The sequence below is a fragment of the Juglans microcarpa x Juglans regia genome, chromosome 3S, assembly GCF_004785595.1.
Source record: "Juglans microcarpa x Juglans regia isolate MS1-56 chromosome 3S, Jm3101_v1.0, whole genome shotgun sequence".
Classification (NCBI taxonomy): Eukaryota; Viridiplantae; Streptophyta; class Magnoliopsida; order Fagales; family Juglandaceae; genus Juglans; species Juglans microcarpa x Juglans regia.
The window spans coordinates 9,896,339-9,916,550 of NC_054599.1; the positions used below are offsets into that span (position 1 = coordinate 9,896,339).

The following is a 20,212-nucleotide window of genomic DNA, read 5'->3' on the forward strand; positions in this document are numbered from 1 at the left end:
GCTCTATTGTGCCTCCTGTTCCAGCTCGCTAGTAGATCCACCATACTCTTAGGCCTTACCCAACTCAGCCCAGCTCTACTAAGGATACCAACCCATAACTCCCCAGCCATCTCACAATGTACAAGCAAATGATCTATCGATTCTCCATTCCTTTTACACATGTAGCACCACTCCATGACCACCATACCGTGCTTCCTTAGATTATCAACCGTCAAAATCTTCCTAAGTGCAGCTGTCCAAGTAAAAAAAGAGACTTTAGACGGCACTAAAACCTTCCAAATGCTCTTCCACGAAAAGAATGTGGGTTGTTGGACTGTCAAAACCTTGTAAAAAGATTTAACACTAAACTTTTTTCTCCCCGTGTGAATCCACAACATACGGTCACCCCCCATTGCCTCCTAACTTTGCTGAATACAAATAGCTATAAAAATCTGCCAGCTCTCCAAGTTCCCAATCCTAAGCATTTCTAGTAAAAGTGACATTCCAAGTTACCGTCCCATTTGCACGACACAGCAAATCTGAAACTGCAACTTGCTGATTTCCAGCCAAGTTAAACACAACTGGAAAAACAGTGTAACAAGGGCTCTCCCCACTCCAAACATCGAACCTAAAGCGGGTTCGCTCCATCACCCACCTCAAACTTAAGATATTTTTCAAAAGTGTTCCACCCCTTTCTAATAAATTTCCATAGGCTTACTCCATCAGACCCCCTACCCTCCTTAGAACACAATCCCCCCCACACACTACCATACTTGTGATCAATAACCTCTCTCCACAACGAGTTCCCTTCCATTTGGTAGCTCCACAACCACTTTCCTAATAGTGCCTTGTTAAAAATGCACAAATTTCACACCCCTAAACCACCATTCGCAATCGGACAGCTCACCCTTTGCCCAAACAATATATGACATAGACAAAAGAATCACTTGCATCAAAGCAGCAAGTACCAAGAGCCTACCACACGTAGGCATGCTTTAAACATTTACTTGGTTCATTTTTCCCATTTGGTTATGCCAAGACATCTACCCTTTTAAGAAAACCAATGATGTTTACTGTAGCAGTGAAAATTCCTAAGCTAAGGGACACCATAAATCTCAGTCAGGCTAGAGCGGACTTGAAATTTATATGCCTGCTGTTATTTCAAATGAAAGAAAAAACGTGACTTGGATGAAGGCTGAAACTCACAGGTGCGATTTAAAATCACTTTCCTGTCAATTATCACCAGGCAAGGGTCTACAACAAGATGTCATATAATGTCTGAAGGGAGGCCAAAGCCAGGTATGGGTCGTACTCCAAAAGGACTAGTCAATGGTATGATTGGTGCCCTATTGGAATCATTATAAAAAAGAACTTCTCCCTCCCAAGTAATGTGGGATCCCATACACCATATGCATGTACTCATCATTCAGTATGGGGTATCACATGCCAGGCCTAGATTCAAGCCCTAAAAGATAGAAATCAAAGAAGAAAACAAGTTTGGAATTTTAACAAACCCTAAATCTGAAACCAGAACCACAATAATCAGCCTTTTGATACCTCCATTTTTCACATTCAAATGTGTCCATCAGTTTTAACAGCATCAAGAACCAAAAACCATGTTAGATGACTCGAGTCAACAAATCCTGCCACTGCATTAACTAAAATTTTCAAGTCCAGAATTTAAATTTAATAGTCAGAATGCCGTTTAAACAACACTTCCTAAAATACAAAGTCATGGTAACAGGGTGGGACAAGAAGAATAGGACAGATATCTTGTCACAAAACACTTGATATGGACCAATTTCTACCACAAAAAATAAACAAAATTTAAACAGAAGAACAAGAAGAAAGGAAGATCCTGTGTTACGATGCAAACGAAAATCCACACCTGTGTCAGATATTTGAATGCATCCACTACTGGAGTAATCATATCCCTGTACGCCTCAATCTGCACATCACAGTTTTATGACATTACATTGTCGTTAATTAAAATCCAGAGCAGCAAGAGAATTACAAGGTATCCCAATTGAACAATACCTGATGAACAATTGTTCGAAGTACAGTCATTGGATTGGCATGGGCCAGTTTCGCAACCATCCGACCCAGTTGCTTTAGATTTTCCTTTGCAAGCCTTTTCAAAATTCTCCTGGTGTCCAACTGTAAAGCAATGTAGCACAACAAATGACAGTTGCAAGGCACCAAGGTTTGGAAGACAGAAGATGAACTCAATGGAATAAACAATTAAATATACCTTGGCTGTTTGCCATTTTTTAATAAAATTTGTATTTACCGATCAAAAAAAATATATACCTTGGCTGTTTGACGTGAAGCCAAAACCAAAGGAATCCCCTCATCATCTTTTTCCCATTCACCGTATAAACGGTACCGCACCTAAGCAGACAAGATTCATCTAGCAAACTGTCTAACATACCCAATAAATTCTCAAATTAAGATCATATAGCACTGAATTACGGCCAACCTCGTACGGGAGGAGATTCATTACTTCCCAGATCTCCTGGCCAACTGCTGGGTTTGCCGGTATCATTTGTAATGAAGGAAGTAGACATTTTCCCAAGGCTTCCTCTATTCGTGACCTAGCTTCCTTCAGGTGCAGACGAGGAACTCGATTACCAACTATAACAGCTTCAGAATTCCGTGCTCCATCACCATTTCCTACAAGCTCTAGTGCAGACAAGTAGTAGCCTCTTAATACTCTACATACCTACTCAAGAAAAACCAAGACATGAGCTCAAAGGGCAACAACAAGTGAAAAAATAAGTTATCGGAATATCAGAAAGAAATAGTGCACCTTCTGAAGCAATAGAGTATCACGGTAAAGATAAGGTCCAGCACAAGCAAGCATCTGAAATAGTTCACTCGGTAGATCAATAAACGAAGCACGACCTGATGGATTCGCTTCATCCATGGCATCAATGCTGGCCCCTGAAGGAGGCCCAAAGCTTTGGACATGTGCTTGATGAATAATGGCATATGCTGAAGAGATTGATTTTTCGATAAGCCTGGACATCACAGATTTATCGATGATGAAAATATAGAGGCACTCCCATATAAGTCGAATGATGGTCAAACTCAAAATAATAGTTATAAATAATGCCACCGTAATTGCACTTGAAAGAGTAAAATACTTTTATGTTCTTGTGTGCTGTACACAACACACAAGAGTAGAGAAAGTAATCAACCTGAATTCAAAGAAAAATAATCCAAATATATATATATATTGACTTTACCGGAACAAGCTGTTACAGATTTGGCTGTGTTCCACAGGATTGAGAGCTGACAGACGATCAAATAGTATATGTGCATGGTACCTGACAAAATATAGGTCATCTTATAGATAAACTGTATAATATCAACAAGGAGAAACTGCAAAACTTTTAAATGAGAGAGAGAGAGAGAGAGGCAAACAAAGATTTTACCACCTCATCGCTATGTGTATTACATACATAAAATAGACATCAATTAACCATATTTGTGTAAAAAATATATAAAGAGGCAATTAAATCAACATACTTGATAAAGATAAAAACTTTTTTCTCTCCGTACATCTTCCATGGATTATTGATTGAGATTCACATGATTTTGGAGTATTAGTTTTTATAGTTAAGGATGGAGTTTAGAAAGGCAGTCCTTATAGAATCGAAGTTATTTGAGATAGTGCATGTAGGAAGCAAAGCTTTACGTATCATTGAGAGGGGAAGGAAGGTGACTAAAGAGTTGGTAATCAGTTTCACCACTGCGAGATGGGTTGTTCAATCTCTTGAAGGCTGTGGTCAAGTAGATGCCAACAAGGAATACATAAAAACTTTCAGTTATGGCAACAGTGCTTATATTGCTCAGAGATCTTCTAATGCTTTCGGTAGACATATGGCCTTTGTGGAACATAGTGGTGGTGGCAGGAGAAGTATCATCATTGTCCCAGAAGATGCTGGAAGTCAAGGATGGAGAAGGCTGGCGTTGGAGATCAGTGAGATGAGTGGTGGTGGGGTGAAAAATGCAGGGGAGAAGCATGGGAGGGAGGTCCCCAAACACCTTCCTATACAAAACAACACCTCATCCAAGACCTATGTTGAGGCCGTAGTTGGTGTTGGTCCAGCCATGAGAGGAGCTGCTAGTAGTCCAGATTTTGAATTGAAGGGCAATGATGGAATTTTGAAGGAGAAGGGCAAAGTGGAATGTCAGGGCAGAGATGTTTACACAAGAAGGGATGAGGGTCCTCTTATCAAGGGGAAAGTAACTGAGAAGGTTTCCCTTCTTAGAATAAAGGAGGAACTAATAGCTGAGAGGGAGAGGCTCACAAGGTTAATTGATAGTATTGAGTTGGACCTGGGCATGGATCAAGGGTCTAAATTAGTAAGTGGAGCCCCTAAGGCTTTGAGAACACAAGTACACATGTTGGGCCCGCAGAAGGTCATGAAAGGAGTTGGTAGACCAGACAAGAAGTGGGTTGGTCAGCATACAAGCTTGAGAAGTAGGCCTAGAGAAGGCAGGCCTGGAGAAGGAGGGCCCGAGAGGCAGATCTAGAGATGGAGGGCCAAGCTCTCAGGCCCATCCACGTACGAGATTGGGTCATCGTTCGACGCTTCTCTACCGGCGACGGACAACCAACAGACGGGACCACCACAGACTTGGTGAACGAGGGCAGGTGAATTGGTGGATGGTCTTCCCGGACGAAGGGGGAGTGACGGTGGCGCCGCCGTCAAGCTCTAAGGAACCTGTTATGGTTCTCGAAGCAGAAAATGCCATTGAACCTGATTCAATAGTTATGGAATATACACAGACCACGCTAACGGCAGAAATGCTTGCCCTCTTGAGGTCGGAAATGGACTGACAACACCCGGACGGGACCACCACAGATTGGGTCGACAGGGGCAAGCGAACTGGTGGCTGGTCTCCCAGACGAGGGGGGAGTGATGGCGGCGCTGCCGTTAGTTTTGGCTCTCAAAGCAAAAAATGCCGCCGAAGATTCATAGACCACGCCGAGAGCTAAAATGGTTGCCCTCTTGAGAGATCGGAAATGGACTTTGGTAGTGTAGAGACAGCAGACACACGTTCCTTGACGTGTGAAGATGAGTGTTGCTGGGAAGACCCTCTCCCACTGATATCCCTGCATCCGAGTAAGAACAGCAATTCTTAGGCTTCTAGCTGGGTCCTGAACAAGGCAAAGGAGATGCAATTCAGCATGGGGATTTTATGCGATGGTTTTGAGGACTAGCTCATTGCCCTTCTTTGCAGCTATGGAAGCTGGAAAGAACAGTTTGGGATCACCCAGGGAGCTCGCATCAGCTAAGAAGCAAGCAAGAGAACTCCATAAACTTGACTAGACAGCAAATGATGGAGCAAATGGAAAGAGCTCTAACCGGGGAAGAGTGAGGGGAAGGGCAAAAGATGTGGTTTTATGAAACCAAAGATTGTTTCTTGGAACGTAAGGGGGCTGAATGAAAAAGACAAACGTCTTATAGTTAGAAATCAACTTCGTAAATAGAAGGTGGACGTTGTATGTTTACAAGAAACGAAACTTGCAGTTATTTCTTTGCGTATCATTAGAAGTTTGTGGGGTTGTAGTCAAGTGGGATGGCATTATTTACCGTCCATTGGAGCATCCAGGGGCATATTAGTAATGTGGGACAAGAGAATGGTGGAGAAAATGGAGGATTTTCTGGGAGATTATGTGGGGGCATGCTCATTTAAGAATGTCATGGATGGGTTTCAATGGGCGTTCGCTGGAGTTTATGGGCCTAATCTTGATCAGTCCAGAAGTTTATTATGGGATGAGTTGGCCAGTATTGGCAGCGTATGGGACCTACCTTGGTGTATTGATGGTGATTTCAACGTCACTTGTTTTCCGAGTGAGAGATTGGGTGGTTCGGGTTTCAACCCATCTATGGTAGACTTCTCTAACTTCATCTCTGAGCAAAATTTACAGGATCTTCCTCTTGCAGGTAGCTCTTTCACTTGGTCTAGCAACCGAGATCTTCCATCTTGGTCTAGGCTAGACAGATTTCTAATCTCATCGGATTGGGAGGCTCATTACCCAGACCTTATTCAAAAGAGATTACCCAGGCTATGTTCAAATCACTTTCCCATCCTTTTGAACTGCAGAGGCATTAGAAGAGGTCCAAGATACTTCAAATTTGAGAACATGTGGTTGAAGTCTGATGGTTTCCTGGACAAAATACGTCTATGGTGGTCATCTTATCAGTTTCACGGCAATCCTAGTTATATTCTGGCCTATAAATTAAAGTATTTAAAAAAGGATTTAAAGAAGTGGAATGCACAAGAGTTTGGTAATGTGGAAAGCCAAAAAATTATCCTCTTGGAGGAGCTTAAGGGCTTGGAGGGTGTGGAAGAGGAGCAGGTACTACTTGAAACCAAGCGGGCGCGCAAAACTCAAGTAACTGTAGACATTGAACGGATCTCTCTTTTGGAAGAAATATCTTGGCGACAAAAATCACATGCTTTATGGTTGAAAGAAGAGGATAGATGTACCAAGTTTTTCCACCAGGTGGCCAATTCGCATAGGCAGAACAATGCTATAGAAACTCTAATGATAGACGGTGCAGCCTCATCCAACCAAACCGAGATCTCAGATTACATTGTCAAGTACTATGATAAGTTGTTTTCAGAATAGTTTTCGTGGAGGCCGACTTGATGGGCTGGCTTTTGATGTTCTTGATCAGCAGGCGTTGGAACAACTTGAAAGGCCATTTGAGGAGGTAGAGGTCAGATTGGTAGTTAAAGGTATGGCAGGCGACAAAGCCCTAGGTCCTGATGGTTTTACCATGGCTTTTTTTCAGACTTGTTGGGATATACTTAAAGAAGATATCATGGTGGTTTTACAGGAATTTCATGGAAGTGGGCGGTTCGAGAAAAGCCTCAATGCAACCTTTTTAGCACTCATCCCTAAAAAGACCGGTGTAGTAGAGGTGAAAGATTTTCATCCCATTAGCCTGGTGGGTGGGTTATATAAAATCTTATCCAAAGTATTGGCAAACAGGCTGAGCAAAGTTTATGGAAAGTTTGATCTCAAAGCCTCAAAATGACTTTGTTAAGGGCAGGCAAATCCTAGATTCAGTACTTATTGCCAATGAATGCCTGGATAGTCATATTAAGTTGGGAGAGCCAAGACTTCTTTGCAAGTTGGACATGGAAAAAGCTTATGATCACGTCAATTGGAGATTCTTAATCTCACAATGTAGTAAAAAATGATCAGTGGACTCGCCCCACTTCTTGCACATATAACACCAATCCATAACTATGATTTCACGTTTCCTCAAATTGTCTATAGTAAAAATCTTCCCCAAAGAAGTTGTCCAAACAAAAAAGGCTGCCTTTAGAGGTGCATTTGTCCTCCATATGCTCTTCCATGGGAAGGACCGGACTGAGGTGTGCATGGTCAAAGAATGGTAGAAAGAACGGACTGTGAAAACTCCCTTCTTGGAAGGGCGCCAATAAATCATGTCTTCGCCTTCCCCTAACACACGAGTGGAGTACAGTTGGTCAAAGAACACCGAAAATTCATCCATTTCCCAGTCTTGTGCATCTATAGGGAAAGAATGTTCCATTGTGGAAGACCATTGGAGGACGAGAACTAAATCCGCTATTGATACCTCTTTTCTTCTTGCTAAGCCATAAACTTGAGGAAAAACTTCCTTGAGTGCCCGATCACCACACCATAAATCATGCCAAAATTTTACCTTCACTCCATTTCTAACTTTGAAACAAGTTTGTGCTGCATATGTGTACCAACCTCTTCTAATATGTTTCCATAGCCCAACTCCATAAGGCCCACTCACCTCATTTGAACACCAACCTCCCCATGATTCTCCATGCCTCAAAGCAATGACGGTTTGCCACAAGGTCTCCCGTTCATTGTGAAATCTCCATAACCACTTGCCTAGCAAAGCGTTATTGAAAGATTTCAAATTCCAAATACCCAAGCCGACTTCTTTGATGGGAGAGCAAATTGTAGCCCATTTCACCAAGTGGAATTTAAACTCATCCTTTATCCCTCCCAAAGGAAATCACATTGAAGTTTCTCCATGCGATGAGCCACTTTAGCGGGGAGCGGGAATAACGAGATAAAGTACATTGGTAAGTTGGATAGAGTGCTCTTGATGAGAGTCACCCAACCCCTTTTAGATAGGTACATCCGCTTCCAACCGGCTAATTTCCTTTCCATTTTTTCGAGCACATCATCCCACATGAATTTTGATTTAAAAGCCTCACCCAACGGAAGACCAAGATATTTCATGGGCAGCTGAGATATCTTGTAGTCCAAGATGGACGCCAAACTCTCCACATTTGGTACAAGCCCCATTGGCACTACCTCAGATTTGGCCAAATTCACCTTCAACCCTGACACGACCTCGAAGCATAATAAAAAAGCCCTCAACGCTCAGATTTGCTCTTGTTTGGCATCACAAAAGATTAGAGTATCATCAGCAAACAAAAAATGTGAAATGTTGATCGAACCTGAGGCTGCCTCCCCAACTGAGAATCCTGATAAGAAACCACCCGCCACTACCCCTGCAATCATCTTACTAAAAGCTTCCATCACGAAAACAAAGAGAAGTGGAGAAAAGGGGTCCCCTTGTCGCAATCCTCGGGAGCTTTTGAAAAAGCCTTTTGACGTGCCATTCACCAATACAGAAAAACAGGTTGTAGAGATACAGTACTGGATCCAAGTGCGCCATTTAATGCCAAAGCCAGGATCTTGTGGAACGAAGTTTTTGCTCAATTGGGTTTAGCTTGGGTGATTCCGAAAGGGGTATGTGACTTTCTAGCCTCGTGGAGAGATGTTCGGGGCAACCCTCAAATTGCATCCATATGGAAAATGATACCTATATGTCTATGGTGGTGTATTTGGAGGGAGAGAAATGCAAGAAGCTTTGAAGATCAAGAGCGATCGACGGAAGAATTTGTTTTTCAATACCTTGCTTCATTGGTCGATTGTAACTGATTTCCATGGCATGTCTTTTCATGAATTCCCAGTATCCCTAAACTAGAACGCACAAACGATGCTCTTGTATATGTCCCGTATACTTGGGCTTTTTGCCTCATTTTGATCAATAAAATTTAGTTTACCAATCAAAAAAAAAAAATCAACATACTTGGACTTTTGAATGGATGTAGCCCCTTCTAGTGTTTTGCAGCACTCAAGCAATACCACATGTGCTTGCTAAAATATAAAAACTTGGAGACAAAAACCTCCAAGAAATCAAAAGGCACAACTGAGAGAAGAAAAAGTATTTCCATCTCTTGATTGACAATTTTTCTGAAAATTTCTGAAATGATTGAGATGAGTTTTTTTTCGGGTTTGTGAAAATGGAGGACCTGTAGAAGCTATGTTTGGGTAGATGTTTTTATCAAAGTTTCTAAAAGTAGTGGATCTGAAAATGCATCCAAAAATGCATTTTCAAGAAAATGCATCCGAAAGCCCACACACACAGGATCACATATAAAAAATAGTAAAATTTGAAAACAAAAAAAAAATTATAAAAAAGAAATCAAATACTGGAAAAATCAATGTAAAGAAGGAAACAGGAAGAAAGCTTCAAGGTTATGATGATGGTGGTGGTGGAAAATGAAGGAATGAGAGAAATGAAAACAAAAACTAAAGCAAAATCAAAAATCAAGCCAACCATAAAATTCCTATGCTTGTACCTCCAAATCAGAAATAATAAAATCAAACCTACCAGTCATCCACAGAAAGGAATCCAGTAAGCAAGCCCAACATTTGATTATTTTCAAGCTCTGGAGATCGTTCAGCAACTGCTTCAGTTTCCATGTCTAAGGCAGCAAAAAGATCTATTGTCACATCTCCTTGTTTCTCATCATCCATTAAATCTTTCCCGGTAGCCGCAAGATTTATTTTTCCAATTTTATTCGCCTGAAGAAATTTATGAATATCCATGTATGCAAAAGGTGTGAGCATAATCGAATCAAGGGAAGAAGCTCCTAGAGCCTATGCCACAAGAACAGAAAAACAAAGGATGCAATCTAGAGTAACATCATGTATAATCAACACAACAGGATGAACATGATGAGAGAATGCGAATTAGCATGTAGTCATAAATACACTTCAGTTTTCTGACAAGAGACAGGAAGAGGGAAAATATGGCATTCAGCAGACAAAACCTAAGAGCTAGCACTAATACATTACATGAAATGAAACAGGCCAAGCCTCATTTTAAACAATTAAGCAGAAAGCATTTCATAACAAAAGACTTATAATAATAGAATTGGTACAAGGAGAAACACCCATTCATACGTTGCTATTGTCATTATACCTCATCAAGTCGCTTGGCACAAAAAGTATTATAATGCTCAAAAGCCTCATCCTCTTTAGGAAGTAAATGTGCATATCTGGAACAGACATAGAGATCTAATCAGAAAAAATAAGACATGGGTTAAGAGAGTAGCAGAACAATATATTAACAACACCGAAAAATATATTTCTCCAACTCAACACACCCTCACTGATGATGCTTCGTTATTCACATTAAGGAAATATGGTAACGAATCCCTGCAATGGCTGTGCTCAAGGATTTCTTGTTCAATGAGGTTATTACCCTTAGATAAAACAAAGCAACACTGCTGATGAACAATATTTTATACATTTGAATTTTCAAATTCTTATTCTTGGAGTAGTTGGCTAAGCAATTGAATAGATTAATCATTTGTGATTCATCCATCGACATTCCAAGCATATTAGTAGCCACTGAAGGAACCTAACATGGCCCCAATAGCCTTCAGCTCACTCGAAATACATCTTTAATGGGTACTCCTTTGGAGTAAACACATTTGTTTTTTCTTTCTTATAACAGAAATTGTTCTTCAACTTATTTTAGCTTCTACTTCTAAAAATCATCTGGCATCATTCACAACAGCATAGCCAACTTTGGTTCCACACCTACAGTTTTACCACAAAAATCATGCAGCAGTACTCTTTTAGATTCCCACATGCAGCAAAATATTTTTTTCTTTTTTATGAGCAAGATAAAAGCAAAATAAAATATCCCTATCTTCAGATATGGCTTATCACAACCACCACAGGTCACATTTAAAGATCCTCATTTTCTTTTCAGTAATCAAGAATTCTATTGATGAAAGCACTAGGCATAACCCAAGTAGATGGAACATATACAAGAGAGACATCTAAGCATTATTGGCAACCAATACAAGAAAATCATGGATGTTCAATCCATTAAAATCTCTCGCAATTGACCAATGGCACCACTATTGTCCGCTCACAATCTTCAAAGCTTCTATCCTTCCTTTCCCTTCAAAGGCACCACCTTACGCATATGGGGTCCATATCCATACTGCTGCAATTTGTGGATAGCCATGCAGATCCCACCAACATGCTAGGAAGTCAACCAACATTCAAGGCATAATCCATGCTAGTCCTGCTCTATCAAAGAAATCATTCCATAGCGTCATGGCTACCTCAAAATGTAGTAGTAAATCTACGGTCTCCTCGTTCTTTTAGTGCATACAATAACAGTCCATCATAATGACCTTGCATTTCTTTAGGTTGTATACAGTGAGAATTTTCCCAATGAAGCCATCCATACAAAAGAAAAGTTGTTTTTAAGGACGCCATGGTCTTTCAAATACTCCTCCTATGAAATGGATCAGTATTTTGAATTGTAAGGGCCCGATAGAATGAACGGACAGTAAACTTCCCTTTTCATAAGGGCTCCAAAAGGCCTCATCTACATTTCTCACTCTCGCTCTAGTTGAGTACAATAGATTATAAAACTCTGTGAAAGCAATAACTTCCCAATTTTGTGCTACTTAGAAAAAATACTAACATTCCACTAAGAAGAAATAATAGAAGCTTCCACAAGATCTGCTATCAAGGCTTCCTACATCCATGCAATTCCATATAATTCTGGGAAAGCTTCCTTTAGGATCTATCTCCACCCCATAAATCATGCTAGAATTTACTTGACCCATCACCCACCTCAAAGCGAGTATATCTAGAGAAGAATCATCATCCTATTCTTTTTTTTTTTTTTTTTTTTTTTTTTAATAACCGTGGGTGTCCAAGCCAGCTTGCTCACTCCTCGACTAATCCCATGGGGCCCTGAAGTTAACAATCAGATAAACCTCCAGTGGCCCTAAGGGGATTTGAACTAGTGACCATTGGGGATCAAACCCAAGGCCGCACCAGCTGAGCTACCCCTCAGGGTTAAGAATCATCATCCTATTCTTATATACTTCGACCACCCCACCCCATGTGGTCCATGAACCTCATACGAGCATCATTCGCCCTAAGACCCACAAAATTTTGAGTCTATTGCAGCCTTCCACAAAATTGAGGAACTGTTCAAAAAATGTAATCCAAAAAACCTTAACCACAAAGACTAAAGAAAAGATAAAATCAAGGATACCCAATTGACATAGATGGCATGGGTCACCTTAAACGAACAAAAGTGGAAGGTTCATTAAATTACATGACCAGAAAGTGTGCAAAAATTACTCACATGCTTCTTTTTTTTTTTTATCGGTAAACAAATTTTTATTGATCAAAAGAGAGACAAAATGCCCAAGTATATGGGACATATACAAGAGCAACATCTAGGCATGCTAGTTTAGAGGTACAAGGAAATCATGAAAAGACTTGCCATTAAAATCAATTACAATCGACCAATGGAGTAAAGTATTGAAAAACAAAAATTACTCACATGCTATCAAGCTCAATAAACTCTTCTTTCACCAGCAAGGCTGTAAGCTTATATAGCCCAAACGGTACCGGATCATTTACTTCCATACGCTGATAGTATTGAAATTTAAAACCAAGAATCTGTGAAGCATGGGACTGCAGAGCAGGGAAGAAGCATCAGTAAAATTAGGGTTTATTCACTTATTGCAAGTACAAAAATCAACCTAAAAGACTTTATTACCTTGGGAAAAATTGGTATCAGTTCCAGAAAGCTCTTGTTATCTGGCTGAAGTTCAAAACACTCCAAAACCTGACCACATAGAAGTATCAAAAACATGATTGAATGTTATGCCATTAACTTTAACATACACAGAAAAGGAGAACAACCAGAAGATAGCATAGAACACAGAGCTAAACAGAAGAAACTTACAATATCAAATGCCCGATTGGGGTCGAGATCGAAATGTCCAATTAATGACTGCAGTATATATTGTTAAGAAAAAGTTAGATACAAAAAATAACAAGGAAGGAACAAAATTGAAGATTGGGTCAAAAACCTTGATAATGCCTATTGTTGCTGCTGACACATTTTGAGTTGAAGCTTCAGAATCTCGGCAAAGAAGGGTAACCTACAAATCCACAAGATAGTGAACACCCAGAATAGAGAAGTACCAAACCTAAACTAATTACAAACTCCGACCAAAAAGATAAGAAAAATGAAAAGAAATATGCAAAAACTGGATTCCAGACAATTCAGCTTAGCTGTTCCCCAGCCATGCAATCATAACTAATGCATCCCATATCAGCAGCTTGCATGTGACTTAACTACAGAAGCACATATGGCTAAGAAAATCAAAACTATGCTTAAAATTTGAATCACTCCACCAAATCTCTCAAAGAGTAGTTTACAAAGCCCTCCACCCAACAAAACAAAACAGAGTGGCATACATCAACAAAAGATTGATAAATCTAAAATTAAAAAGAGGCAAACGGAAAACATTAAGATCAGAACAAAGTACTTACCAAAAAAAAATTCAAACCAGGATAAATCAAAGATGATATAGATGACATGATTCACTTAACAATAAAATTCTCTAACATTTGGAGGAGACGAGAATTTTTTTTTTTTTTTTGAGAGGAGAATATAACACAAATGATTTTACAAAATCAGTCAATGGTTATCATACCAGTTTGGCATAGCCCTCACTTTCTTCTCGAAGAAGGTTAAATTTTGTTTGCTGATAAAGAAGACGAGTATTTACTCTGACCTGTATCAACAGCAGACATACATAATTTATTGATAGAAATTAGGTTAACTGAAAAGTCATCAGTGCATGAACTTGATACGCATGGTATTGTTTACAATAGCTTTCATTTTCATTATACGCAACAGCACATATAAATAAAGACTCCAGCAACAACTTTCCATTTAGGAAAAAAGAGAGTTCAAAGGACAAGAACTATGCTTTCTCACCTACCTGGCATATAATAGTACCACAGGTTTGCCCTAATTCTTGCATAAAAAGTTCTTTACATACAAAAAGACATGTGATTGACATGTTATTTAACTTTTAGCTATACATCTTCCCCACTAGGACAAACAACCCAATAGGGAATGGAAGCGACCTGACTTGTAAGAAGCTGAAATTCTAGGTACTTTTTTATGACAAAGCCTATAAGGAAAACAAATCAAAATCATATTGACTTTTGAAATGCACATTTCTTTTAGAATATTAAAAATGGAAAACGCATATTATTTTAATGGTTTTCCCTAGTAGTTTAAGGTTCAGCACAATGTTCACTGGTCAACATTTTGCACATACCACCATATCAGAGTAAGCAACCAACAAACCATGATCTTCTTACCTCTTTATTCTTCAATTCCTGAGCTTTTATCTTGATCATTTCAGCCTCCCATAGAAACTCTTCCTATAATATATGAAAAATATAAAGAGATTACATCTTTACCAAAAATGTAGAGTAATCATATATGTCAAAGAGCAAGAAACTAAAAACCCAAAACCCCAAATCACAACAAAAACTCAAAAAATAATATTACATTTTGCACCCTCAAACTACCACCCCTTTTGTAATATGCACCCAAAACCATCTACCTTGACATATTTCATCCTCAAGCTACCAAAACAAATTGAAGTATGCATGCACCATTAAGATTTGACCACTAAAATTACGCTTTATAGTTTATTTTCCTTGATCTTAAAAGTCAGATCTTAACCGAAGGGTTTCACAGTGCAATTGTTTGGTAGTTTGAGGATCCAATAAGTCAACAATTGTAGCTTTGGGTGCACATTGCAAAAGCAGTTGTAGTTCAGAGCTGTGAAGTGTAATTTCTCAAAAAGCAATAACAATCAACACCTCGGAACGCTCCTGGAAAAGCCTCAAAGGTACCAGTTCAGATTCCACCAACCATTTTGCCTAAGAACATAAAAAGTGAAAACAAAATAAGAACAAAGCACATAAAATATGAATTACAGAAAACAAAATAAAAGAAACATAAGGGCATATGATACATCTTGCATATATAATGAATAAAAAAATTTGAAGCAACATTTTTACAATGTGTGTGAAAAGGACATAAAAGTAGCAAGAATCCAGGAAATACTATAGAACTATCTTTCTACAAAGGGGCAAGTTGAAGAATGGAAACCAAAAAAATGTAAAGCTCTGTCAGACAACAACCTAAGAAAGCAAATTGTTTATATAACTTCAAGGTACAAAGTCCCTTCAAAAAGACTCACGAATTAAAACTACGGCAGTGAAATAGATTTTAATAATAACTCTAAGGATATATGAGTTTTCTCTATGCGTTATATTCATACAAAACCTCCCTTTCTATAGGTAATAAAAACAGTAGCGCATTGTAGATTATACTTTTTGTATACATATACATACGCATACAAGCAATCCGCAATAATTTGAAAACAATAATATTGTAACAACATCAGCTTAGAAATTCAGACGTCATGGGTACCTACTGCAATGTAAGCAAATAAATCACAATAACATGCATCACCAAAATACAAATAAAAAATAGAAAAGCATTTCACGACTGTTATTGAACTTAACCATTTAACTCAATATCATATCATGGAAAAATTCAGTGAAATAGGCATCCATTTGCAAAACAGAGCTCCATTCCAGTTCATTACAATTCTCTACAATAGATGCCAATTTTACCAAAAAATAATACCAATAATACTCGCTTTGTCCAGTAAAAAACAGTTCACATTTCCCTTTTGTTTCTTACAAAAGATTTATCCATGCTCCAAACTCAATGATAATCTTTGTTTGCTTTCTTACAGGTTTTGTAAAGAGAGGGTAATGCAACTCCGGGCGGTGGAGTTATTGGCAGGTTGGGGAGGAAAACCGGGAAGTACGTACGTAAGTACATCATACATGTCTCAAGTACTGTGCTTCATGTGGAGTAGTTGGAAGAAATGCTCGCAACATTAAAGATTGTGAGACAATGGCACTAGAGTTTAAAGCTCTATGCACCTTTCTAAAAATTCAGCAAAAGACCACAACAATAAACGTTTTCTTTTCTTTTCTAGATGTTATTAATTCTTGTTCTCCTTCTTATCCTTAATTCGATACTCTCCTTCGTCCGTGTACTTGAGTTTGCACTCCTAATGCTCTGTAATAAAATTTGGCATATTTGCTTCTAAAACTAACACAAGTGATGTAATGTCCTCTTAAAAAAATAACAATAAAATTAGAAAAGTAGTACAAAGCAGGTAGAACGATCGATTTTCTAATTATTATTAAAAACCTGTGCTCTTGGCTAACTACTTTTGCACGAAAGAGAGAGAATACAAATTTATTAACTAATTAAACAACTTGCAGACAACATATCAATCACCAAAATGGATTCCTACCAAATAATACTGTACATGTTAGTATGGAATAAACAAAATAAGTAAACACATGCAAGGAAAGTATCACAAAGCAAAGATAATTCTCAGGGCTCAAAACAGCCATTCTACATAGGTGATAAGTAAAACTCACAATACCATGCAGCATTTTCTTCAATTATACTTACAAATTTTGTGAGGCGAGAACGATACTCTCCAGGCATCGCAAGCTACAGACGAAGTGAATAAATGCATGTAAGGAAAAAGCTTGTACACTAGCATCAAATACATATAATAACAGGTCATTGGTAAAGTACATAGAACCAAGCTATACAGCATCGTTAGACATAATGATACCATAAATTTTTAGCTAAAAGGAGGCAACACCATAATGCCACAACACTGAAACAGAATAAAACTAGCAAAACTTAATTTTATTTAATGGAAAACCCCACTTTGTGATACTCTTTCTAAAAGATAAGTCCCCTGATGGTTTTTTAGATAAGTTGCCTCCATTTCCTAAACAATACACCAATAATGACATTTAACCCATTGTCCCTTCATATAGTTTGACAGTATAGATCAAGAAATTCAAACAACTTGACAGTATTTTTTTAATAAATGCAACTCATGGCAGAGGAATTGAATCCATAACCTCATGCTTTACTGCATACTTAAAGGCAGTGGTGTCAGATATGAGAATCATTGGTGAACTTGGGGTGCAAATGCTTTGAGAAAACAAAATTTGAAATAAGCAATTTGAAATGTACATACAAAGTACAGAAATTCCGACCATGGTGACTCACAACTAAGCCAGATTGATTTTGACAAACTCCAACAAATCCTGAGCCTGAAATAATGTTTTCATGGTGACCTACAACTAAGCCAGATTAATTTTGTCCATAGAGACAGTAGTCTGATCCTGTGCTGCCTTTAGTAATAAGAGGAATTGAAATGTCTTGCTCCACTGAGCAAACAAAAGATTTTGATCCAATCAAAAGCTTGCTTGAATACCCCATAATTGGAAACAGGGAATAATGAAAGTCCCACAAAGATTGATGAATTTCGAAGTAACAAATGTTGACTTGCCAAAACTTCTACTGTTGAACTTAAAAAGCAAATTAAATCCACCCATGTTTCTCCTCAAGCATTTATAGGAAGCATAGTAATGTCAAACACAACCAACACCTTTGATCATGGTAAACAAGATTATGGATTGCCACAAATAAAACTTCAAATCTCGTAGGCATACAACATGTAATAGTTTAAACCAGAAGCAATTTTAACTGAAAGAACTCTAAATCAAAACATTGCATGTCCCACATTTGTCAGGAATGCATCCACAGTGATACATTGTAACGGCCTAAGAAAAAGCCTATGTCATATACGGGATTATTCTCCAAAAAGATTAAAATTGGGGCCCTTGGAATCACTAGAAACCACAAGAACTTCTCTCTCTAAAGATATTTGAAATCTCACTCACCACCCTCCTATACTCAATTCAAAGTATTACAATCTCACCCTTAAATCCTTGACGTTCACATCAAGTTATTATGTTGTAGGTGACATAGCTCAAGTCTCACACTTCTAGCTGAAGATTGGCTCTGATAGCATATTATAAGATTCCAAAATTATTCAATTGATATGGGCTTATACTTCAAAACAAATAGTCAATGTTACAATTAAAGCCCCTTGTAATCATTGTAAACCACTAGAGGTTCTCCCTCCCTAATGTTGTGTGACCTCATTCACCATCTTCCTATACTCTATTTGAGCTATTACAAATATCATCGAGAAATTTTCTACGCAAAACCACAATTAATGCACTCGTGCTTACATTCCCAACAAAGATTGAACACTTCTTTTTCGTCAGTAACAAAGCTAGAACCGAGAACCTGCTGTTGGAAAGGCAGAAACCATATACCCATCTAAAGACAGAGGTCACCACTGTCCAGTAATCAGGTTTTAAAGCAAAACTTTACACTTCATACAGTGGCTAAAACTTATATAGGACGCAAAGAAACTAAAACTACATAAAACACAAGTTACGTTAAGAATAATAAGTTACAGTTGTGCTTTGTTCAAAGTGTATTAAACTGTCTTCAATATTGGTTTTACCATTCACACTTCTTCTCAGCAGGCAAACAAGATTACGTATATAACCCAAAAAAACAAAACTCACATCTTGAGCCATTTGGGTCACAATATCCGCAAAACCCGAGCCCAACTCTTCACCTGACACTCTATCCGTGAACTCCACCGAGTCCAACGCCGCTTTACACTTCTGAAACGGCAATTCACCTCGTACCTAACAATCAAGCACATAAAAATAAAAACTAAGTCCAAAGAAAACCTATATTCGCACATCTGTACATGCATAGGAGTTGGAAGAGAAGGCGAACCATGATCCAGCAGAGCTCGTAGAGGAAGCGAAGCATAGGGACGGGGTTGGGGGCCCTGAACCTTGAGTTCCCGTTCCTCCATTCACGAAGAAGGTCCTCCGTGACGTATATACACGCTATAGCAGGGAAGGACATTTTCACAGAGAGAATTTCAAACCCTAGAGGCACAAAAACAAAAAACTGTGGGTTTGAGGCGTGGAGGTGGATCAGAGAGAAGGTGGGGAGAGTGGTAGGGCTTTGGTTTCCATGTGTAAGAGAGGGAGAAATGGTGGCGAAGACAGTGTGAGGGAGAATCTCAAAGAAGTTGTAGGGGAGGGGTTTGGGCCGTTGGGGGGGAGGAACGGAGAATGATGCTGTGCTAAAATGCTGCGATGATGCCTGTGGAGTTCGGGTTCTTGTGGCCTTCGAGCTGTTGAGTTTGGGTTAGGGCGGGTTTCTTGTTCGGTCCAATTTGCAATCGGACAGCAGCTTTCCTTTTGGTTTTTCTTTTTTCTTTTTGCTTTTTCATTCTTTGGTTAAAATGTCATTAAATTTTGTACGTTTGTTCTTTAGGATTTTTAGGCATAGTTTAATTTTACATATGAAATGGATTAAAATAAAAGTTAAAAATTAAATAAAATATTATTATAATATATTATTTTTGTTTTAAAATTTAAAAAAGTTAAATTGTTTATTTTATTTTATGTGAGAATTTGAAAAAAAATTAATGATTAAATGAAATGAGATGAGTTGTGAAAACAAACTAAGTCTTAATTTTCTTTTTATTATTCTATGATTAAGATATGATTGAATTATGTAATTTGCTATTTAATTTATCAACTACTATTACTCTTCTAACAAATGGAAATTAGATAACATTCCTCCATTACCGTATTACCTAAAATAGAAAATAATGTTATATCTGACCTTGATTATATAGATCAGAAATAAGATGGATCGGTTGTATCTTTCCAACCCTTTAGAAAGTCATTCTCTCATCATATGGCACATTCATCTTCAAATTATCATGAACAACCTTGAGAGCTAGAGCTGTTCATCCCGGCCAGGTTTTTCCTTGGCCCGAAACAAATCTGGATTGGTACCCGTATAGAAAAACCTGGGTGCATCCGATCTGGATATCAGGTTTACAACCCAATACCCATTTTTTTTTTTTTTTTTTTTTTTGTTTTGATGGTTTTATATATATATTTTTTTTTTTGGTTCCTTTCTAGCAACTAAATGGATAGAAACTCAAAAAGAAAATGTATAATATGTCCAATGAATCATCC

At 38.4% G+C, this 20,212-nt stretch overlaps 1 protein-coding gene across 1 annotated transcript in view; it reads right to left on the bottom strand.

Moving 5' to 3' along the window:
* Positions 1–19,388, bottom strand: part of LOC121258203 (THO complex subunit 2) — a 50,143-nt gene extending 30,755 nt beyond the window's left edge. The window contains 18 exon segments of the mRNA XM_041159605.1: positions 1,868–1,927; positions 2,017–2,136; positions 2,290–2,370; positions 2,459–2,701; positions 2,789–2,999; positions 3,228–3,308; positions 9,696–9,889; positions 10,290–10,365; positions 12,693–12,826; positions 12,912–12,980; positions 13,101–13,148; positions 13,228–13,299; positions 13,858–13,938; positions 14,537–14,599; positions 15,047–15,106; positions 16,731–16,772; positions 18,725–18,850; positions 18,945–19,388. Coding sequence (XP_041015539.1) covers positions 1,868–1,927; positions 2,017–2,136; positions 2,290–2,370; positions 2,459–2,701; positions 2,789–2,999; positions 3,228–3,308; positions 9,696–9,889; positions 10,290–10,365; positions 12,693–12,826; positions 12,912–12,980; positions 13,101–13,148; positions 13,228–13,299; positions 13,858–13,938; positions 14,537–14,599; positions 15,047–15,106; positions 16,731–16,772; positions 18,725–18,850; positions 18,945–19,079 — 1,896 coding nt within the window. The 5' untranslated portion in view covers positions 19,080–19,388.
* Positions 19,389–20,212: the final 824 nt, after the last annotated feature.